The sequence below is a fragment of the Dendronephthya gigantea genome, unplaced genomic scaffold (genome assembly GCF_004324835.1).
Source record: "Dendronephthya gigantea isolate DGI-Jeju-01 unplaced genomic scaffold, DenGig_1.0 000024F, whole genome shotgun sequence".
In the NCBI taxonomy this organism is placed as follows: domain Eukaryota; kingdom Metazoa; phylum Cnidaria; class Anthozoa; order Malacalcyonacea; family Nephtheidae; genus Dendronephthya; species Dendronephthya gigantea.
Window position 1 is genome coordinate 766929 of NW_021163034.1, and position 21437 is coordinate 788365.

A 21437-nucleotide genomic window follows, 5' to 3' on the forward strand; every position below is an offset into this window, starting at 1 on the left:
AGACACAATTAAACAAAATATAAGGTTATAAATACATATAAATAAAACAAAATTAATTATATTTTTATTTGTTTGGTGTTATTAGTTCAAACATCCGGTTGAAAATTGTGAAAATTACAATTAATTGTAGTGATATAAAACTAGAAGGAGTATAAAGTTTCCATGAAATAAATTTAAATAAAACTGTTACTTTATTCCCATGAATTGGCTGATTCGTTAAGCACATCTATAATGCTTGTCATTTAGTGCATGATTGGTACATGCACTAAATATTAGATCAAACAAAAGTGACATATTCCAGCGTGACTTGGCATCTATTTCAGTTGGCGCTAACTACATCTATTTCCAATAACGATCACATGATATCATCACGTGACACCTACTACTTCTGATCTAATAGTTGCTGCTGGTAATTCTTTTCTAAAGCATTAAAAAATTATGGAAGTGAAATTTCAAAAATACATAAAAGAACAATTTCAGTCCCAAGTGGTGCGACAGTTTGGTAAAAAAATCAAATTTCTTTTCCTTGAAAAAAGTGCTTCTACTCATTCCAAATAAGGAATAAATTGACGTCGTCCAGCTTTGACCCCTCTCTAGTTTAATTCATACAATTTGACTCCGGTCATCGGCATCTGACTGTGTTTCAGACACGTCTTCGTTCCCTTCATCTTCTTTGTTGAGTTCTTCTTCATCGACATCAAGTGCACTTTCCATCAAACACAATACGCGAAAACATAAATCCTGTTGTTTGTCTCTTGGTACAGAATAAAATCGTTTTTCCTCGATTTCATCTTCTCCTAGACTTCGATCTATAATATCCATGAACAGCTCTAATTTCTTCACACGTCCATCCAACTTGGAGTAGATCTTCTCCTCAGGAGTTTGTTTCTTCGACTTTCGTTTTTGTTTTCGTCTCTTCTTCTTCGCAGGTGCGACTTTACCGCGCTTGAATGCCTTATCGAAACCCTTTGAAATGCTTGTCGTCACATAATCGATAATTTCCAGTTCGTTTTGAATCTCAGCAGTTTCCTCTTGAATCTCAGCGAAGGAGTCGTTGATGATGGCAATGAACATGTTCATGAGCACCATCACGTTCAAACCAATAAATGAAAAGAAATACAGTGTTGCTACGGTGGGGTTGACCATGAAGATGGCTTCGAAGTCAAAATCTCCTAAAAGCATGCTCAACTGAGTCGACAATGTCCTTATAAACGAGCTGTACTCTTCAAGTTCAGAACCGAACATAGCGAAGGCGAGAAGGGCAAATGCGAAGAATCCAGCGATAAAGGGTAAACAAAAACTCATAATCGGCGAGCTTATTCTCTCCAATGTTTTCCCGATGACAAGGAAGTTTTTGTTAAACCTCAACAATCGCAAGAAACGTAAGATGTAGAAGAACACAAGGACACCAAGGATGTAAGTCATCATGGCGTCTGCATTCGCAGCATATTGGAAACCAACGTAATCATTTGGATTCTCTCGTAGCTGAAGAAGATTTCGATCAACTTCGTAGAGACGTGCCAGGAATAAGACGATCAATAGGAATTCGCTGACAATCAGGATGACTTCAACCCAATTCCAGAAACCTTTAAAGTAAGACCAGCGTTGTTTGTAAACAAGTTTTCCTTCCCTGAAGAGAAAATACATCATGAAGAAGATGACCAGGACATGAGCCAGAGTTTGACTGCCGCTGAGGTGAAGATAGAACCGCGCAACTTGGTATTGGGCCCTGGTGACGGCAGCTGAAGATTGTGGAAATTCCACAAAATACGAAACGATGCCAAATAGGTTTGCATTCGCGTTGTATACAGTAAACTCTACAAACACAGCACGTGTCTGGACATCAATCCAGCCGTTCGAATGCAAGTCAGCAACCACAGTGTAAGCAGTGACAGTGTCATAACCAAGGTTTGCTGCATAGCCGCTACCGCTGTACATAGTGATTGTACCCCAGTATGGAAATCCTCGAAGATCGATCATTGATTGATGTTCCCATCTTTCAAGACACGACAACACTTTACCATCTGGTAACAATGCATTGTCGTTCACGACATACTCCTTTGGTTTAGCGCTGGCCAGCAAACGCTTCTTCTTTCGTCGTTTTTTTCCGCTCAGTCCACCCATAATCGGATCCAGTCCTCTTTTACGCCGAATCTTCACGCCATCGTGTTCGACTTCGTCCACGTTGAACAAACGTTTCGTCCATTCAGACTCGGTCTTGGGCTCTGCAATAGCTCGACGTCTTCGAGACTTTCCCTCGTGCAGTGGTTTCCAGCCTACTTCAAAAGTTTCATCTTCCTCATCCCCCACAGAGTACCCACTGTAGCAATGGGGGATGACGTCTTTGAAGTAGCTGGAAACTGGACACGAATCTAAAATTCAAACCGACTAACCGTTAATTCCCATCGATCAACAATTCTGGAAATTCAACCAAGGTTATCGTTACTTTATACATTATTGTTCTTGGTTTGTCTATGCAGACCTTAAAACTTACTCTCTTTTACGCGAAGTAGTCTTACACGCGGGACACCCACGAGGTAATCTTCAATATTCGCGAGCCATCCTTTCTCTATTTTCTTACCATTGTACCACTCATTCGCGTAAAGTCCTGGGATGAGCGTTTCACGTGCCCACATCCATAAAGAATCTGTATCGGAGATCTGCAAAATAAACGAGTAAATATCATTCGGGCGAAATATGCGCTGACGGCCTTGGAAACAAGAAGCAAGACTTGAAAAAAAAAGACTCCAAAGACTTGATAAATTTGACTTCCAAATTCAATATCAAAAGGTAACATGTTCACTCTATATAATAGCATGCACACATAGACTGCGGAGGTCCTGGGCCGTTGAAGACTTTGCTAGATATTTAAATGATTGCTAGTAGTTAGTGATCCGAATGTTTTTCTCATATTTTGCTTATACTTACTGCAGCAAGGTCAAGTCCATAGGCATCAACTTCTTCGAAAGTCTCGTACAAAGTTTTCGTTAATAAAAACGTGTCTGGATGTCTGTGGTATTGGGCTACGGCCATCAGCAATATGAGAAATACAAAGAATGCAAACATCTCTTTCAAAGCAGCGTTCATCTTGATCTCTTTCAGGCGTTTTTCTCTCGCTTTCCGCAGCTTGGCCGCACTTGGAGGACTGCAATGAGATGAAGAAAGTTCAACCACTTTGCAAGAATTTTCTAACTAGTTTTGTTTTAAACATATTGACCTACATAGAATGATAAATATATGATAAATGATAAATGTGAACTGTTTTGAACTTCCTTAAATCACTTTGCGCACTGTTTAATCAGTCGGTGTTACGTCACACACCATGTGACGATGTAATCCATTGTACTTAGTTAAAATGTTAGCAACAATCCGCTGTATTTTGTATCATGCTACGCCAAGTACTTGACATGTATGTTTATAAACTGAATCCAAGCGATAGTAAACTCAATTATATCGAAATCTTTCGTGCTTTTCTACCCTATCTAAAATATGAAAAATCATTCTAATATGTCAAACAAAATCCACTACACGTTGAGTTACCTGTAATATTTTTTTATTTTTCCTACGGGTTTGCCAATGGCTCCCATCTTCCGTTCCAACTCCGCCAAGTTTCGTGCAGCCAATTCTTCTTCCGCCACGTCAGATTTATTGATCACCAGTCCCTCGTTACCAGTCTCCTCCTCGCTGTCATCTGCTTTCTTGATAAACAACGCAAACACGACAGCGGCAACAACGACTTTGATTGGCTGAAGAAGCAACACTGATTGGAAAAATGATGTAACCATGGCAATCACCCATTCTGTTGAAGTCTCCTTTCCCCACTGAATGCTGTAGAGCAATGTGAAAAAAATCGAAGCGGCAGACGCGAGGTAACAAATAGCGTAGGCCATGTAGATAAAACAATATGGAAGTTTGCCTTTTGGTGGAGTTTGGTTTTCAATATGAACTCCTTCGACTGTATCATTCCCTTTTATTGCGCCTTCCTCTTCGGCGTGTTTCTCTATCTCGTAAACGGCTGTTTTCTTCGGTTTTTCTTTTTTCGGTCGGAGATTGCGAAAAATCTGCACGATTAGAACATTCACTGGGACAATGATGATGCTGCTCTGCAGACCAATCACAAACGGCTTTAGGTCGATAACCAACGAACCAATTTGAACAGCGAAAGGACTTGGACCCTGGCCTCCCATGTTATAGAACATGGCGCTTGTAATCATCGTGCAACACAGCAAGCAAAGAGCGCATGAGAGACGTTGGACGCGCGTGAAATTGCTTGTGGGAGGTCTGGATACAATGGAGAACCATATATGGCCGTCTGCAAGACCCTTGATAGCTTTTTTCGAGAAGACATGATTGAAGCTTGTCAATTCCTCTTCGTTGGCCACAGACAGTATTCGACAAACTTTCCCGTCCTCTGATTCAACAGCCAACCAATTTTCACAAACCATTCTCCATGTTACACCTGTTTGAAGATCTTTGATGGTCAACCGACTGAGATACCAAGATGGCGAAGAACCTATAGCGTGAAAGGTTAGATTTCATAACCCTGAGGTCTTTTCTTAATTCAAAATCGAGATTGTCGTTGGTGAATAGATGAACTATAACTTTAAGTCTTCAGGATTAAGCTTATCAGGTTAAGTCTTCAGGATTAAGCTTATCAGGTCAAGTCTTCAGGATTAAGCTTATCAGGAAAGCTTTGTACGGTAAATTGATTTGACCTGAGTACAGAATCATTTTCGAGTGGGCACTTTCCGCGCCAGCTCTAAGTGTTTTAGTGTTGTTTACCTGAGTTATCGTGCCACATTTGAATATAGCTCAAATCGCCAACACCGTGAGGATACGAAACTACAAAAGAGTTGGTTTGACCTCGTTCGAAACATGGCCTTTCTCGATCGTGTAACCAAACTGGTAGTGTTTCGTTTTCGTCGCCTGTCATCGTAAACACAACCCTTGCTGTAGTACCAGCCCCCTGTCTGCTACCTGTGGCGGTAGTGATGAGGTAGTGATAGTTTCCACGGTGTTTTCGAAGGATCGTCGGACCAACCTGTTTTATATAGAAGGTTGACGCAAGACATGTATTATTAGGTAATCAACATGCAAATGAACGGAGGAGAGAGAAAAGAGATATAAGACAAAGTCCAGTAATGAGGTTAAATGAAATGAGGTTAGGTAGAGAATAATAAGATACAAGGAGAAAGCGGTAGATGAGAGGTAGGGAAAAGAGAATAAGGGAAGTGGGAGGTGAGTTAAGGTGGGAGAGGAGAGGTAAGGTAGCTTTGGGATGAGGCGAAGAATGGTAAGATAAGATAAGAGGAGGTAAGGAAAGATATGAGATGTTGGGAAAAGAAAAAAAGGTAAGTGGGAGGTAAGTCAAGGGGGAGATGAACAGGTAAGGTAGCATTGGGGTGAGGTGGGGCGAGATAAAAGTCGAGGCAAGGTGAGATAACTGGGATAAGGTGAGTTTAGCTGTGAGGTAAGGTATGGTAAGACAATTGTGGTAACATAGTGTAAAGTTAGTCGGTGTGTCAGGTATTATGTGAAATAGGTAGAGCAAGGAAATTTAAAGTTAACTAGAAATGACATGACAAGAAGGGGAATGCAAGATTAATAGCCAAAATAAACTCACCATTAGCAAGTCTTTTTTATCCGCTCGTCTTGCCCAGATCACTCCAATGATGTATAAACCAAGAATGGTCGATATCAAAGCCAGCACAGCAACATTTTCAGCAAGACTGCCAAAATTACTGAAGACCGAATCGAAGTCAATTGGGTTTGGAGCAACAAGAAGATCACTTCCAAACGACGTCAAGTGATTACAGGAACAGAGGATTTGTCCTCTGTTCGTTCCTATTGCAACCTGTTTAAAAAAACATCACTCAATCATCTATCAAACTACCAATTTACCTGTTAACTTTAGCAATTCGTTTTATTTGTAATATTCAATGGTTGCTGGAATTTGAATAACAATTTTCAGGCTTACCTTGCAGCCTTCACCTTTCCATGTCTCATTGACAACATCCCAGAATATACAGCTTGATTCGAACATGGTCAGGTTGTAGTTCGGAGTTTGGTTGGGATGAAAGAACTTGCCATCAAAGCCTAGATTGTCGGCCACGAGGATCTTAAGCTTTCCAGGAGGGTCAGTTGGCTTCGGTGGGGCAGGGGGGATAATGACACACGAACGACGAACACGTCTGGCTCCAACTTCACAGGAAACTGAACGCCGATTTCGAGAGCTAAAGGACGACTCTGGATCAGGGTGAGTTTCGTTCTGGAATTGTTCAGTGTGTTGTACAGCTAGAGTAAAACAAAAAATCGATGATTTAGATTGTGAAGAGGGGGATAACACGAGAAAACCCATCATGAACTTTCTGAAGGTGTTCAGAGATGTTAGTGCTTGCATTTACTTACCAAAACAGTATTCCCCAGTACCGTTGAAATCAAAATTCGATACGAACACTGTGTAAGGATCTTTTGCACATTTGCTTGGGTCAATATGAACGGCTTCAGCGTTGCCCGACTGTGATTGTGATGTAAACACGCTGTCGTTACCAACTTTACAAGTACTGAAGTCTGGCAGTTTGTAAACGAACTCGTAATCTCCTGCTTTGACATCGGGTTTTCCTCCTTTCTTCAGGAATACCTAACATGAAGTAGACAGAAAAAGACGATACTGAGGAAGTTGGTTCACAGAATCCAAAAATGATTTATTGAATGCTGAATAGAGAGGATCAACTAATATCAACCTGTTTTAATCCTAGTAAACACGGTAACCACTGAATCATACTTACATTATAAGTTATTCCAACGTCTTCAGGTTTCATTTCGAAATTCATGGCGGTGTAGTTACTCCGTCGTGTAAAGCAATGGAACTTCAAATAGTCTCTTGTTTTGCTCGTTTCATTCATTTCAAGAGGTTTTAGGTAGAACGAATTGTTTGCATCCATAATCAATGATGGATCTCGGGTTATTGTGACGGTAATATCTTCCGTAAGGTTGGAAGATGAGATGTTGAGGCTCTTTGCTTCAACTACAATATCAATCACGTTGGACGTGACGTTTTGACTCGAGCTGTCCCAAGTGAAAGGATTCTTGTCGAATAAAGCAACCTGTTAAAAAACAGAATATGCTTTGATCACAAACTGTCCTTCAAGTAATATGGGCCAAACCTCAGAGAATTATAGAAAAAGGCTGCAGTTAAATGTGATTTAAACAATATCCTTTAGTAAGACTGATCGACTGTTCAGTACTTTTGAATAAGTCTTTGCTTCAATGGAGCAAACTTTCATTGTTTACAAAAGGCAACTATCTGAGGAAGAGCTACTAGAAAGACTAGTATAAACATGATGAGAAGGTTGTAAGTGTAGATGTAACTACACTTTTTGCTGTGGATATGTATATATATATATATGTTTTTGGTCAACAACGTGCTAAATCTCACAAAGACTGCGATCAAGTCATAGTGAAAAGTAACTTTTCTATTTATGAACGCTAAGATCAGCCAAATCTCCGAATTAACTCGGCGGTGAACTTCTAGGAGGGCTACTGCTGTCGAGACTTCACTAAAAATACTGCGTGATTATTTTTCTTACCTTGGTGTCAATGGGCTGCATTTGAAGAAAAGAGTTGTTGGGATTTGAAAGAACTTGAAGTGAAAGAAATATGAATCAGAGAGGATGAAAGAAACGAATGTATATAAACAAAGGGAGAATTTCTGAACTGTTCACCAAATTTGTTTACATTTTGCAGAATGGCTTAATTTTTCATACTTTATGTAAAATGGTAAACAATGTACCCTTTTAGTAGTCAATATGCATTTTGATTGGGATAATGAAAATGTAAACAAGTTTGCTGATTGATCTAAAACTGAATTCGTCCTTGTTCTGTACAAACTGAACCAATTAGAGTAATTGCTCCGCACAATAAAATTAATTAGAACTATGCACCTCTCGCAAATATAAAGAACTATAAAAAAGAAAGCTACTTACCATCGCCTAAGCCAAAGGCAGAGCCTGACGGAGGTTTGAAGCGAGCTCCTTTTAGTTCGCTTTCTTTCTCTCCGAAAGTGTAAGCTGCTACTTTCTCCACGTTTATTGAAAGCGTTTTTGTTTCGATGTTGCTCGGACCTTCGTTTGATACCAAATAATCCAGCAAGACACTTTGAAGTTTCTCGACCGAATCGAAAGTACGCTGAACATTTCCCTACAGGAAGATGAACTAGAATTGAAACACATGAATGCAGCCTCGACCATATATGTAATGAAAACCATCACAACATGCAGACTGCATGTAATGAATCGCGGTAAAAAAAGCAGAGATGAAATAAACCAGAAATATAGCTTTCAGAGCAAGCACTGTGACGCCAAGAATTAGGCATTCAACTCCAGATCAATACCAAACCTGCCTGCTGCTGGCAAGGATTTGCACTCGCGTATTGTTTTTTTTCTGCCTATTCATTCGTTTGAAAACGTTTTGGGGAGTAACGCTAACATTTTCAACAAAAAAGTGAAACACCTAACAAAGATATATGCTGTCAAAAAATTTGTTTCCAGATTTGCAAAAAATATTTGGTTAAGCTAATCGGTTTTTGAACAGACAGCAATTGGTGAGTACACAACCCCCAGGCAATAACATTCATTTCAAAGTGAGAATCGATTTCCTACATTTTCCACGAGTTTCTTACCGCGGTGACTGTATCGTTTTTGGAAAGCGATCCGGAATCCTTTGATCCACCACTATTCAAAGAACCGAGTGTTCCAAGAACGTTCGTCACTCCAGATTTAACGTTTTTAAATCCCGAATCGTTCTGCGTTAAATTCTTCAGTTTATTTGTCAAAACTTCAGCTGCCGACAACGCCGCATCCTATAAATATAATTTGAATAGTTTATTAGATAAAGAGCTTATTTTTATTTGAACACAACTGAATTGTAAACATTAACGATGCCTGAATGAATGGAACAGCAATCTTTAAAATTGACTGAGAAAAGAGCCAGATGAAATCTTGGGTAGAAAATTCTAAATCCCAGTCAACACGAATTTTGCATGATTCAAAGGTTACCTGTGCCTTTTCCGTTAACTGGTCAGCTTCTCCAACAAGTGAGAGAACAGAACCGCTGATTTGTAAGGTTGCGGACATATCTTTTGGCTTCATTTTAGTTATCAACGTCAGCATTTCTTCTCGTACCTGTTTAAAGATCAAATATACACGTTTACGACAAAAAATTAATGTATGCGAACTACTTGCTGCTAGAGAATTGTTTCACTGCTCTGAGGTGAAGCGCAAGACCTCCTGCTATATATAAGATTTCTTGTTTTGGGAGTTTCTGCTTTATTCTAAAGTTGGGTCATTGCACTGGAGACTACTTGCATTCACCAAGAAAGGCTCATGAAATCTCCTTTCGCAGTTAGCTAGACATGTAGGCACGTTTTGTCCCGGATTTTGATAGCATACCGTGCACGTAGCTCGCAATGTTTTCGGATAAGGGCTAATACCTGTCCAGGTGTTTTCTGTTCTTCTGACGATTTGCCAGCGCTTGATCCGAGAGCATTCAAAGTGGAGCTTAACTCCGAAGCCAGACCTATGGCTGCTGTAGTGTCTCCATTTTTTACATGTTGGTGAAATATATCGGTTATTTCAGTCAAATTCAGTTCTCCTGTTGGAGCAGGACTGACCTGTAATGCAAATGGCAAAGAAGAAAAGGATTAGCCCCGCTGAATTAATGCGTGATGATTAGGATTTAGGAATATAATGAGTTACTTTTGGAAAATATTTCTTCCAGGTCTACTCAGTTATGGATATATAGATAATGAATCCAGGTTTATTCAGATATGGATATACAGATTAAGCTAAACTCGTTAAAATATGTCAACGTACCTGTATTGGAAAGTGCTCGATTGAACTTGACGTACCTGTATTGGAAAGTGCTCGATTGAACTTGATCCGAACGCATCTGCAATTTCCATGGAGACAGCTAAGGTGTAATTGTGACTTTCCTCTCCACTTGGCAGCCAATCAGTGTGGCTGATGCTCACACCAGAAGCAATTGTACGATAATAGAACAGTGTCTTGCTTTGGTTGCGTCCGTAGAAGAACTTGTAGGTCAGCGGTGATTCAGAGTCGGACCATCCCTCACAAGAGAAAGTGAAATTTGTCGAAAGGGAGATACCGGACGAAGGAGTAACGGAGCACGTGCCTGAAATGGACAAAAATAAAGTATGTTTGAGCTTTGCTTGGTAATAATAATAAAAAATGATATTAGAAAATTGTTTAGGTCCTGGTGTTACGTGCTGATAAAATTGATCTTTAAAGTATGATTAATGCTTCAGACATGAAAAATGCAGCCTAAAAAGCCTCGGAATTAGGGCAAACTGTGTATGTTGACTGGTCCAACGATGTGAAAAAATGTCACATCACAGTCACTTACCACCAGAGGGCGGTGAATTCACACGAAGAGTAGTTCTCTGTTCCCCAATCACTCCAGTTGGACGCGACGCCCGAAATGCCAGCGTATATTTTTTGCCGCTTTGCAGCGCGTTAGGTTTAATCGCCAGAGCCAGCTCATTGATTGGATTATACACCAAATTTTGAAAGTCCTTGGATGGGATTTCATGCAAAGCTGACAAATTCAGCGGTTCAGGCTCGTCAATGTCATCGTACAGGTATAAAGCCCAACTAAACACCAACTCCCCTGTACAAAACGCTGAACAGTCTGAGTGCAAGATGGTCTTCTCGTCAGGAATGATTTTTGATTTACAGTTTTTGGAGCAGCTAGAATGGAAAACGTAGGAATGGGAAAATGGCCATTAAACATCAAAACATGGACACTTTTGTCAACTCAGCTCGTTGAGCGACTTAATACTTGATGTTACCTCGTCTGCAGCTTTGGGGGGAAACCACTTGAGACGTGAAAGAAGATTGTTGTCATCGCCTGACGGAGACCAAACTCTGGATGAGTCTTCGATACAACGAGCAGAATTTCGTATCTATAATAAAAATGCTGTTTACTCTATTGTTTGACGAAGTGGCAAGGATGTTTGGACAATACTGCGTGTGCGTGGTCTCGGCTGTGCAGTGTATTACTAATCTTGCTTTCGCAAAACTAGCATTCAGGTGGAAATTGCATGGAAATTCTATTCAGATAGTTGCTTACGTTTTCATTTCCATCATGTTATTCGTGTCCAGTAAAAGTGTAGAATTTGAAGTATCTATACGACCCCGACCTGATCCAAAACAGCCACGAGACTAGAAAACAACAGTATATCAGTTGAAGGATTGTTTCTGAAGAATTTCGTAGGAACCATTGTGTGGAAGGATTTTCCATTTTTTCCAAATAAAGTTAACGGATAAACTCTATTCAGCTAAGCTAATCATGGTTTAGAAATGTAGAGTAACCTAAGTTACCTAGAGTAACCTAAAGTAACCTCTAGAACATAAACATGGAAGAAAGGCGGCCATCTTTAAGCGAGAATATTTTACTGTAATGGTAACAGTATTGTCATTACCCTACCGCATTGATAGGCAGAAGTACATCGTCAGCCTCGGAAACAAGTGGTTCTCGAGTCAGATTGCTTGGAACGAACTCTTTATCGTCGACATCCCTGCAATACCAAACGAAGCTCATGCCGTCTGTACCAGCAAAATCCGGATCTGAAGATGCGGAGGAATCTAGGGATCCCTGGAAGCCAAAAGGTGCGGTATAGAAGGATCCTTCCACCACAGCAGCTTTAAGCCAGGGAGTTTGAACCACTTGGATGTAAAATTTGTCAATTCCAAAAACATCAGGCAAACCATTCATCTCGACCCGGACACTGATCTCATAGAAACCGTAGGGTAAATCATTTCCGGGCAGTAAAAGATCCCGGGTGGAAATACCGGAGTGATAAAGGGACTTCGCTAAACTGGATACAGGAACTGTTCTCATTTCGCGAGGGTCGTCGTCAAATTTAAACACACTCCATGTTGCCCTTGTTCGTTCTGTGTTCTCACAATCAATGTCGTTCTGGGTGGACAAAGAAATGACGACTGAGCGGTATACTTGAGCCGCATTTAAGACGTTGGATGTATTTGGAGCTAAACCTAAACATCAGATGGATGTAGGAAAATATCAGAAATGTATTAAGTTGAGGTAATGCATTCTAAATCTCGGTTTAAATGGCACTAAACATAAAATACCTGTTATTGTGACGTTTGGGTTATGGCAAACGTAGGCCATGACAACGACGACCATGTCTTTTGTTACCATGGAAACCTCATTTGACGCGTTCATCCTGACGTCATAAGAGCCAATGTTAAGATAGACATGCTGGACGACGATCTCCTGTGTACCTGAAGCCTTTGGGAAAAACTTGAAACGAGGTACAGTCAAGATATTTGGGTTAATCGCAGTAACATCAAACTTTGTGGTACACGAGGCATCACCAAACACCAGGAGAGAACTATTGTCTCCTAAATCAACCCACATACAAGTCTGGGTGCCAAACTTTTCCAGCGAAATTGTAAACGTGATAGTTTGGTTTTCTTTCACAGGACCGTCGCTCGTTAGACTTTTCAGAATAAAACTTTCTTTAAGTTCAATGCTACCGTGTGCTAATGTTGAATTGATGTTGTTCTCTAGTCTCAGGGTAATTTGGCAGTTCTGACTCGTCTTGCTTGGAAAGATCTTGTCGAAAAAGGACTGAGACTCAGAGATCGTACCATCAGCATCGCAATTGAACACCCAAGACACAGTCGTAACTGGACCTCCTATTGGTAAATGAAATGATCGAATTTTCAAAAGATAACAATACGTTGGACAATCAATACGTGACAAATTCAAATCATTTGATTAGGTCGGGACGGTTTCACTCATGGAAGAAGACAAGACAGGTTGAATAGAGAAACAATGTTTACACTACACAAGATTTTCACATCACACAAGGTTTTCATATCTTTTGATATCTTACCTGCATACGAGCAATTGAACTTCACGGGATGTTCAGCTGGAAATACATTTCGCTGACTCCCACGACCCTCGATGTTTACCCCGAAGTCTGAGTAGCTTGTTAACATGGTGAAAGACACTTGGGTGATAACTTTTAAAACTTCGACTTCGATATATGTGGGAGAACTGGACGCTAAATTTGAAGCTATGGCACTAATATTCACCACGCCATCTGGGTCAAAGAGGCCTGGATCGGATATCATACAATCGCATTGGCCGCCAGTGTTGGTGAGTGGACCTGCATTGCAGCATGGGATACCGTTGTATGATACAGCAATTGTGACACTCGTACCAGCGGTCATGTCCCACACGACAGTGAAACTTTGCCCAAATTTCTGAGCTGATATAGATTTAAGTGCGAAGCCTGCAATTGAAGCATAGCCTGGCGTGGTCGATACTGGATTTGCAGTCGTTCCAAGTGGAGGATTTGCAGTCGTTCCAAGTGGAGGATTTGCAGTCGTTCCAAGTGGAGGATTTGCAGTCGTTGTAAGTGGAGGATTTGCAGTCGTTCCAAGTGGAAGATTTGCAGTCGTTCCAAGTGGAGGATTTGCAGTCGTTCCAAGTGGAAGATTTGCAGTCGTTCCAAGTGGAAGATTTGCAGTCGTTCCAAGTGGAGGATTTGCAGTCGTTCCAAGTGGAAGATTTGCAGTCGTTCCAAGTGGAAGATTTGCAGTCGTTCCAAGTGGAGGATTTGCATCAGTGGCTAAAGGGACTGTAGGAGGTGGGCTATAAGCTGTAAAAAGACAAGTTATTAATGCTCACCCGAAGTTGGCAGTGTTTTTACCCAACCAAATAATTTAACAATTTATATAAAATAACGCCACTGTTCTTAGTAGCAAATCGCTTGAACTTTGTTGCATCATGCTGTGAAGCTTAGGAAACAATTTAGCGGAATGATTTTGGGAAAATACCCTTATTTCTGTAATTCTTATTATTTCATGTAGTTTACAATTTTGATTTCTAGTAAATAGTGCAGAGCAGAGGTCATTACAAATGTTTTATTCTGTCTCAAACCTCTGAGGTTTGAAACATACGTTTAAGTGCAAGTCTTGCACATCAGGTACGTTTGTGTACGAGATTTTTTTTTCAGTACAACAAAAGTGGAACTTACTTTCACATAAATCCCCAACATAGTTAGATGGACAGAAGCAGGCAGCATCGCCAGTACTTGAATACATTCCGCAGGCACCGCCGTTTTGACATTCAGGGTGGTCAACGCATGCTAAAAAATTAAAATAACTAGAAATAAATGCATGTTCATGCCAACATCCCGACTTCCTTCTCCAAAGCTATGCTCTATAATAGACCTTTCTTATAATGACGTCAAACGCGGAAAGTCTAATGTTACACGAAATTTGATTGGCTCCACAAAACTATCGAGCCAATCAAACTTCGTGTAACATCAGTCTTTCCGCGTTTGACGTCATTATGAAAAAGGACCTTTCCTATAACGGCGCTCTTTTCCACAAAATAAAATAAACTGCAAGCAATGTGATTGGACAAAATTACTCGCAGCGAGCTTGCAGATTGTTTTTTGCGATGAGCGAGTGGGAACCTTTAAAACCACCACATTTTGAGCTGCATGGTTTAATATGAAAACGCTAAAGGGTGTACGAAAGTCGTGCCAATAGATTTAGTGTAGTGTAAACGGGGCTTTGATAGCAGTTTTATTGCTTTTCAAGCACTTTTACAATGGTTGAAAAAACCACGATCTGGTGGATAGCGTTAACCAGCATTCGTAGTTCGTACAACCGGCACCTTATAAAAAGACTATACTTACGGCTTTTACAGGAATAAAGTTCCATTCTCAGTCCAGCTCCTCCATTTCCTGATGTCTTTGGGTGAACTTTTACGAATATTGCGTTGAAACGAAAAGAAAAATCGTTTTCTACAACAGTATTTCCATCCGTATTCCCTGTAAATATCTAAAAAAAGATGCATTTCAAGACAATTATTAGCTACCCCACCGTTGCTTAATTGGATGAAATCTGGGCTTAAACTAATCACTTATGGACAGACTTTATGTCGAAAAATTCCAAAGCCCACTACACGGGATCTGAGCAAATTCTTCGGCCTGATTCACACTATAGCTCCTAAGAATCGGGGACCCATTGCATTATTTCCCGATAGACAAAGGATCTTGCGCACCAGCGACCTCAGACAAAGGGAATCCCAGATTCTTATAGGACAAGTGTGAACTAGCCCTAAAAACCTATTTCTAACATGCTGATGGAGAAAAAAATAGTGCAAAAATACAGAGACTTTAAGGTTGGCGCCTTTAAGGCAAACGCCAAATCCCTCTCCAAATTTGTGTTATACCATAAAACTCGTAATATTAATTAAGCGGTGATGCAAGAAAGCAAACACGACATGCAGTTGTTTGTGTTCCACGTTTCGCGAATAAAATGCAATGCTTCGACAGCTGCATGTGAGTTTACGCACGCAGTCGTTTAAGCATTAAAGTTCCTACGGCGAACGTGCAAAACGTACTGCAAAGCCAAAAATACTGTTCTGCTAAATAGCTAAATCAGCATTGGCCTATACATTGCTTACTGACATCATTCTTGAATATCACCAGTTTTATGGTAAACGTTTATATGGACGCTTTTAGAATGAATTACATTCAAGTTGGGTGTTCTATAAATAGATGTTCTAGGAATGGCAATGCGTGAATCCCGGAAATATGTTGTTTACTCTGAATAAACAACTAAAACAAGGTATTTCTAGTTACTCACCTTTGCTGTCCCGTTTTCTGTGTAATTAACGAAGTTGTTTCCATCCAATGAATACGAGATTGAGTATGTTTTGACGAAGGTGTCTTCCGAATTCGGCTTGCCTTGAGTAGCAATACTAGTAAGAGTAACCTCGCTGCCTAAATCCACCATTATCCATGGTTCTAAATCGTTAATATCAGGCCACCAACATTTTTTGCCGTCCAAGCGAGCATACCTCGGGCCAAATGTGTCACGTTGTGAACTGGATGCAGTGATTTTGGCATCTAGTATTTTAGACTCGTCTGCGATACCAACCGCGTCGAATACACTACAATCTAAAGTTGGTGAATATAAATGTTATGATGTTAGGAACGTTTCCCTTATGACCATAGGTTTGTTCGTATACTTACGTTTATCACAGTTTGGACCACTATAATATTCCGTACATCGACAGATATAGCTATCGTCTGTTTCGAAACAAGTTCCTCCATAGTTACAAGGTGATGTTGCACATAACTGTTCGACTATAATTGCACAAATGAATAAAACAACATTGAGAAAGGATGATTAAATATTGAATACCAAAGTTTGTTCTTAAAGTCAGCTTACACTTTTAACTTTCAGTGCGATTATTCTTTTGGTAGATGTGAACGATTGAGTAGTTACGAATGCTTTTGAACATCCGTGACTTATTCACTCGTTTACATCTATCAAAAGAAGAAAAATCGCACATAAAACTGCAGCAAAAATCGCAAGTGTAAACGGGCCTTTATGATAAATATAGTGCAATCAAGTAACATAACATGTGGTATGTTATGATACGACATGATACTGTGGAATGTTTGTGTACAAAAGGAGGGGTGGTAGGGTATATATAGTGTCTTTGTAAGATCAGTATAGGAGGGTATGAAGCGGAGTATAGTATTGTATTTCAGGATATTGTGTGCGATGTTTTAATTGTGAGATAAAGTGACGGGATGAAAAATGTTTGCACTGATGAGGAAAATGAAGTTGTGCGTGGTGCTGTGTAAGTATGAAACATGGACATACTGTGGCAGGGACCGCGGAGCGTTTTTCGTATTGCTGGGGCTCGGAGCCGCGCGCCTGCTAGGAGAGTCCGGGAAAATTTTGAAATATGGTCTCTGAAATCGCCGCAAATGCCTCTCAATTTAAGGATTAATGGAAAATAATAGATAGTATGTAAAGTTTCCAGCATGTTTGGCGCTCATAACAAAAATTAAACAATATAACCATGCTTTGGTTATGATGTCAAATTTTTTAAAATGGATAACCACGCTGTTTTAATGGCCAAATGCTTGTCCTATGTAAAGTTTCCAGCATGTTTGGTGCTCATATACAAACATTAAACAATATAGCCATGCTTTGGTTATGATGCCAAATATTTTGATATGGATAACCACGCTTTTTTAATGGTCAAATGCTTGTCCAATGTAAAGTATCCAGCATGTTTGGCGCTCATATACAAACATTAAACAATATAACCATGCTTTGGTTATGATGTCAAATTTTTTGAAATGGATAACCACGCTGTTTTAATGGTCAAATGCTTGTCCTATGTAAAGTTTCCAGCATTTTGCCGCTTGTATTGCTTGTAAATTTGAGCGAACTGAAAAATATTCGAAATTAAAGACTAATTACGGAAAATTATTGGTGGGGCTAAAGCCCAGCAAACCACCCTGCTCCGCGGTCCCTGTGTGATATGCTGCGCTTGTAGCCGTTTTGAACTGTCACGGTGTATTGCATGCATGTGTTAGACAATATGCACGTTAGAATAACGTCTTGAAATGAAGGATGTATCAAACTGAATCAACAACTATACAACTGTTAGATTGAGTATTTGTAAACACTTACCTTCGCAGTGCGGTCCAGTATAACCGGCAGCACAGGTGCACTCGTAACTAGCGGGTAATATTTCATTGCATCTTCCACCATTTAGACAAGGGTTTCGTAGACAGTAATGAACTACAAAGAAAGATAGTTTGTGAGATCCTTACTAGAACCGAGTTAATAACAAAGATCATCCACATGAAAATCCAGTCACTTTCCACTATCACCCTTTGCCGGTCGTCAAGGTGTCATGCCTATGGTTCTCAATTTTTTGCAGAAGGGACGAGATAAAGAGAGAATCAAGGCAGGAAAACCCGTCGCGAAATATTTCCTGAAAAAACCTATTGAATAAATATATCCAACTTAAAGCCACTTTCCACTCAGGAACATTCTCCTTTGGATCGGACAGGACAGGGAAGTTTCCTTTGTATAAACGCCGCCTGAGAACTCACCGACAAAGGAAATTTCCCTGTCCGTTCCGATCCAAAGGAGATTTTTCCTGAATGGAAACTAGCCTTTACATACCTCCGTTGCAACCATAGAACTCCAACCTCACCACTGCCTCGATGTTAAATTCCAGTGGTAAAAATCTCACATAGCGTGCCATGATCATAGGATCAATATTCCTGCGAGAAACATTATCGAAAAGCTCCATTTCTCCAATAGTGAAAGTCTATTTAAAGAAAGTCATGAAAGTAAGTGTTTCATATGAATGCCATCGGTTGTTATAGAGTGCTGGCATTTCGTTTTCATATTCGATTTCCTCAACTATTTCAAGGTGATCTTCTTCGCACAGTGAAGGAAAAGCTATGAGAAGATTGAGGCGCCTTTCACCGTTTCACTCAAATGAAGTGTGCATGTGCATAGTTCCACTCGAAATTAAGACCCTTTCACTCAATGAGTTTAAGAATTGAGTGAGCTTTTAGAATACCAGCTTTACGCTCAGGATTATTATTATAATGGATCGTGCAGGTCCTCAAAGGATTAAACATGATAGCGTAGTGCATTTTTACCTTAACTCCATCAGGATGAAGATAATCCTGAAACGTTACTCCATCTTGGCTATAAGCAAGTTTAGATTTTGTAACTTTCGCGTTGACTGCTCCTTCCTTGCCTTGCATTAGAAAATATATCAGCGTTGTGTTCATCTGTTGAAGTAAAAGCAAGTTAAATGTAGGAGGAATTTCGTTTTAGACCAATCGGCAAGTTTTTTTTGCATTTTCACTAATCAAAACTTTAAGAGACAGCAGCCTTTAAGAGAAATCCAGCCAAGTACTTGCCGTGAAATCAATTTGTAGCCAGGAATTTTCGAAAGTATTTGGACTCCAACCGCCATTTGTCACGTCAGCAATTGGTTTCTGGTTAAGTCTTGCAAACTTTGCCTTATAGAGGCCGTCCGAAGTCTCCGAGGAGCTTGTGATTTGAGCGTCCAGTATATCGCCGCTCTCCATACCAAGAGGTATTGAATTCTTGCAAGCTGTGAGGCAACCGCATAAATTTGTTTTAATTGCCTCCATATTGTTAATAAAATGGTGCTTTCAGGAACATTATGTCTTCCGTCGCGAGATGAAAATAATTTAGTATGGTTAATAAATTGTACGATAAATTGATACAAACAAACAAACGAACGAACGAACGAACGAACGAACGAACAAGCAAACAAACAAACAAACAAACGAACAAACGAACGAACAAGCAAACAAACAAGCAAGCAAGCAAACAAACAAACAAACGAAGAACGAACGAACGAACGAACGAACGAACAAACATGCAAACAAGCAAGCAAGCAAACAAACAAACAAACAAACGAACGAACGAACAAGAAAGCAAGCAAACAAACAAACGAACGAACGAACGAACGAACAAACAAACAAACGAACGAACAAGAAAGCAAGCAAACAAACAAACAAACAAACGAACGAACAAGCAAGCGAGCAAGAGAACAAACAAACAAACAAACAAACAAACGAACGAACAAATAAACAAACAAACAGATATCTACGGTATCACATCATTCACAATTTCACAGGACAACATTTTCTGTCACTAGTCAATGTTCTTATTTCCGAATCAACACTTTTTTACGATACGCCAATTTATATCAAACATGCATGCTCCGTATGCTGTTCGGTAGATGTCGTTGTTTATGGTTCAAACCGACTTTACTTTAAGCAAACGGGTATGTAGAATCAACAGTAGGATGCAAAATGAAGTACTTACATTCACACGTAGGGCCCTGAGTTGACGCAGGACAGGTGCAAGACGTTGAACTGACGCATTTTCCAGTATTCTGGCATGGGTTAGTCGGAAGACAGACTGTAAAAGAAATAATATTCCTTATGTAGAATAATATTTAAGAGATTACAACAAGGGTAATCGTCAGAAAGGACGAGAACATTATCAGATCTCGGGAGATGGTTCTGCTGTAATCCTACCTTCAGAGCAGACGAAGAACTCCACTCGTAGCGCTATGTACATTCCCCATGTTTTTGGATTAATGCGGACGTATCTCGCTTCTATTTCCGGAGAGAAAGTTTGTCGTATGATCGTCGAAATTTGAAGAATACTGTTACCAGTGAAGACCTACATGTAATTAACAAGTAATTAGCAGAATCAAACATTGAAATGCCAAATCAAACATCTAAGTGTAAAATTAAAATGCGGAACATAAAGCGGCACTTTGGATTTGAAGTTAATGAGTTCACGGCAACCAGGTATATAACCCATCGTAATTATCGATACTCTGGTTTTGATTTGATTCATAATCTTTTACAAGCACACAATTTGATGAAATACATAATAAACGACACACATGCACTCCGAAAAACATCATCTTGCGAACCCAAAAGTTGAGTTATTAATGACGCAAAATTTGGGTGATATTTCGACTTTAGTCTAAAGTTCTTGTTAAGCCAACTACAAAAACTGATTGTTTGACAATGACTGACTTGGGAATGAAGTTACGAAATATAACCAGAATTATTTCGTCTTGTGTACGTGTTTTGCTCGCCCCATCTGTTTCGTTTTTTATATATATACCTCATGGATTTCAAATTCAATGTAAATAGTGGAAAAGTGGAATGATCAAAATGATATGAAACAAGTTAACATCGATAGTTTCTTCACCTTTGCCACGCCTTTTTTTATATAAACTTGAAACGTTACGCCATCATTTCCATAGCTAACAGTGTAGGTTTCCACACGAGAAGACGCGCCACCTCCCTGCGTTTCGATCGCACCAACAGTTCTCACAGACAAAAAGTCAATCTGTAGCCATGGATTGCTGTCATCAGAAGTGTCCGGAGACCAATAGTTTGTTGGGTGATTTAGTCGAGCGTAAATGTCACGATAATGGACATCGTAGTTGGAAGAGGCATTTATCTGGAAATCACGAATCGTCGTGCTTTCCATTCCAACAGGAACTAGCCAACAAGCTAATGTAATAAAATTTAATACTCTTAGTTTAAAATTGAACCGCATTTTAGGAGGATTTGGAACAACTGACAGGCCTATATCGCATCAATTGTATCAGGAATAATTCCTCAAAAGAAGATGCAGAAAGATGCGGATTTAAAAAATGCTAGTTTAGGTTATATTTACGAACAATACTTACGTGTTTTACAAGTTGTAAGCTCCATTTTCAAAATGGGTCGCGAGTTAAATGATAGTGGGTGAATCCGAATATATCGAGCATTGATACTCGACGAGAAGAAACTCACAGCCATGGTATTATTGTCGACATTTGCTTTAAAAACCTGAAAGAACATTATGGCGTGAGACACTTTGGAGGATGATAAACAAGGGGGAAAATTTGTTTTAGACCAATTAGCGAGTTTCTTTACATTTTCAGTAAACTAATCAGAATGCATAAATTTCACTACTTCCGGTAGAAAGGCA

At 39.8% G+C, this 21437-nt stretch overlaps 1 protein-coding gene across 1 annotated transcript; it reads right to left on the reverse strand.

Annotated features, from left to right (window-relative positions):
* Positions 1-603: 603 nt before the first annotated feature.
* Positions 604-21178, reverse strand: LOC114522777. Its single transcript, XM_028543526.1, has 25 exons — positions 21154-21178; positions 20667-20974; positions 19976-20123; positions 19761-19856; positions 17565-17675; positions 14090-14200; positions 12941-13711; positions 12171-12740; positions 11631-12074; positions 10423-10707; positions 9908-10191; positions 9491-9670; positions 9057-9182; positions 8681-8860; positions 7986-8199; positions 7590-7642; positions 6789-7106; positions 6409-6640; positions 5978-6294; positions 5624-5854; positions 4783-5041; positions 3541-4513; positions 2929-3145; positions 2495-2660; positions 604-2372 (listed from the first exon to the last, which is right to left on the reverse strand). Exons 1-25 carry the CDS (start codon positions 21176-21178, stop codon positions 604-606), a joined length of 8388 nt encoding a protein of 2795 aa, XP_028399327.1.
* Between the last annotated feature and the right edge of the window lie 259 nt (positions 21179-21437).

What these genes read in the sequence shown, in the direction of transcription:
- LOC114522777 (XM_028543526.1), bottom strand. Translation starts at nt 21,178, where the DNA reads ATGGAGCTTACAACTTGTAAAACAC. An exon ending in GTTCAATTGCTCGTATGCAG is followed by an intron (nt 12,741 to 12,940) that starts GTAAGATATCAA and finishes ATTTACCAATAG; the next exon opens with GAGGTCCAGTTACGACTGTG. An exon ending in GAATTCACCGCCCTCTGGTG is followed by an intron (nt 10,192 to 10,422) that starts GTAAGTGACTGT and finishes TGTCCATTTCAG; the next exon opens with GCACGTGCTCCGTTACTCCT.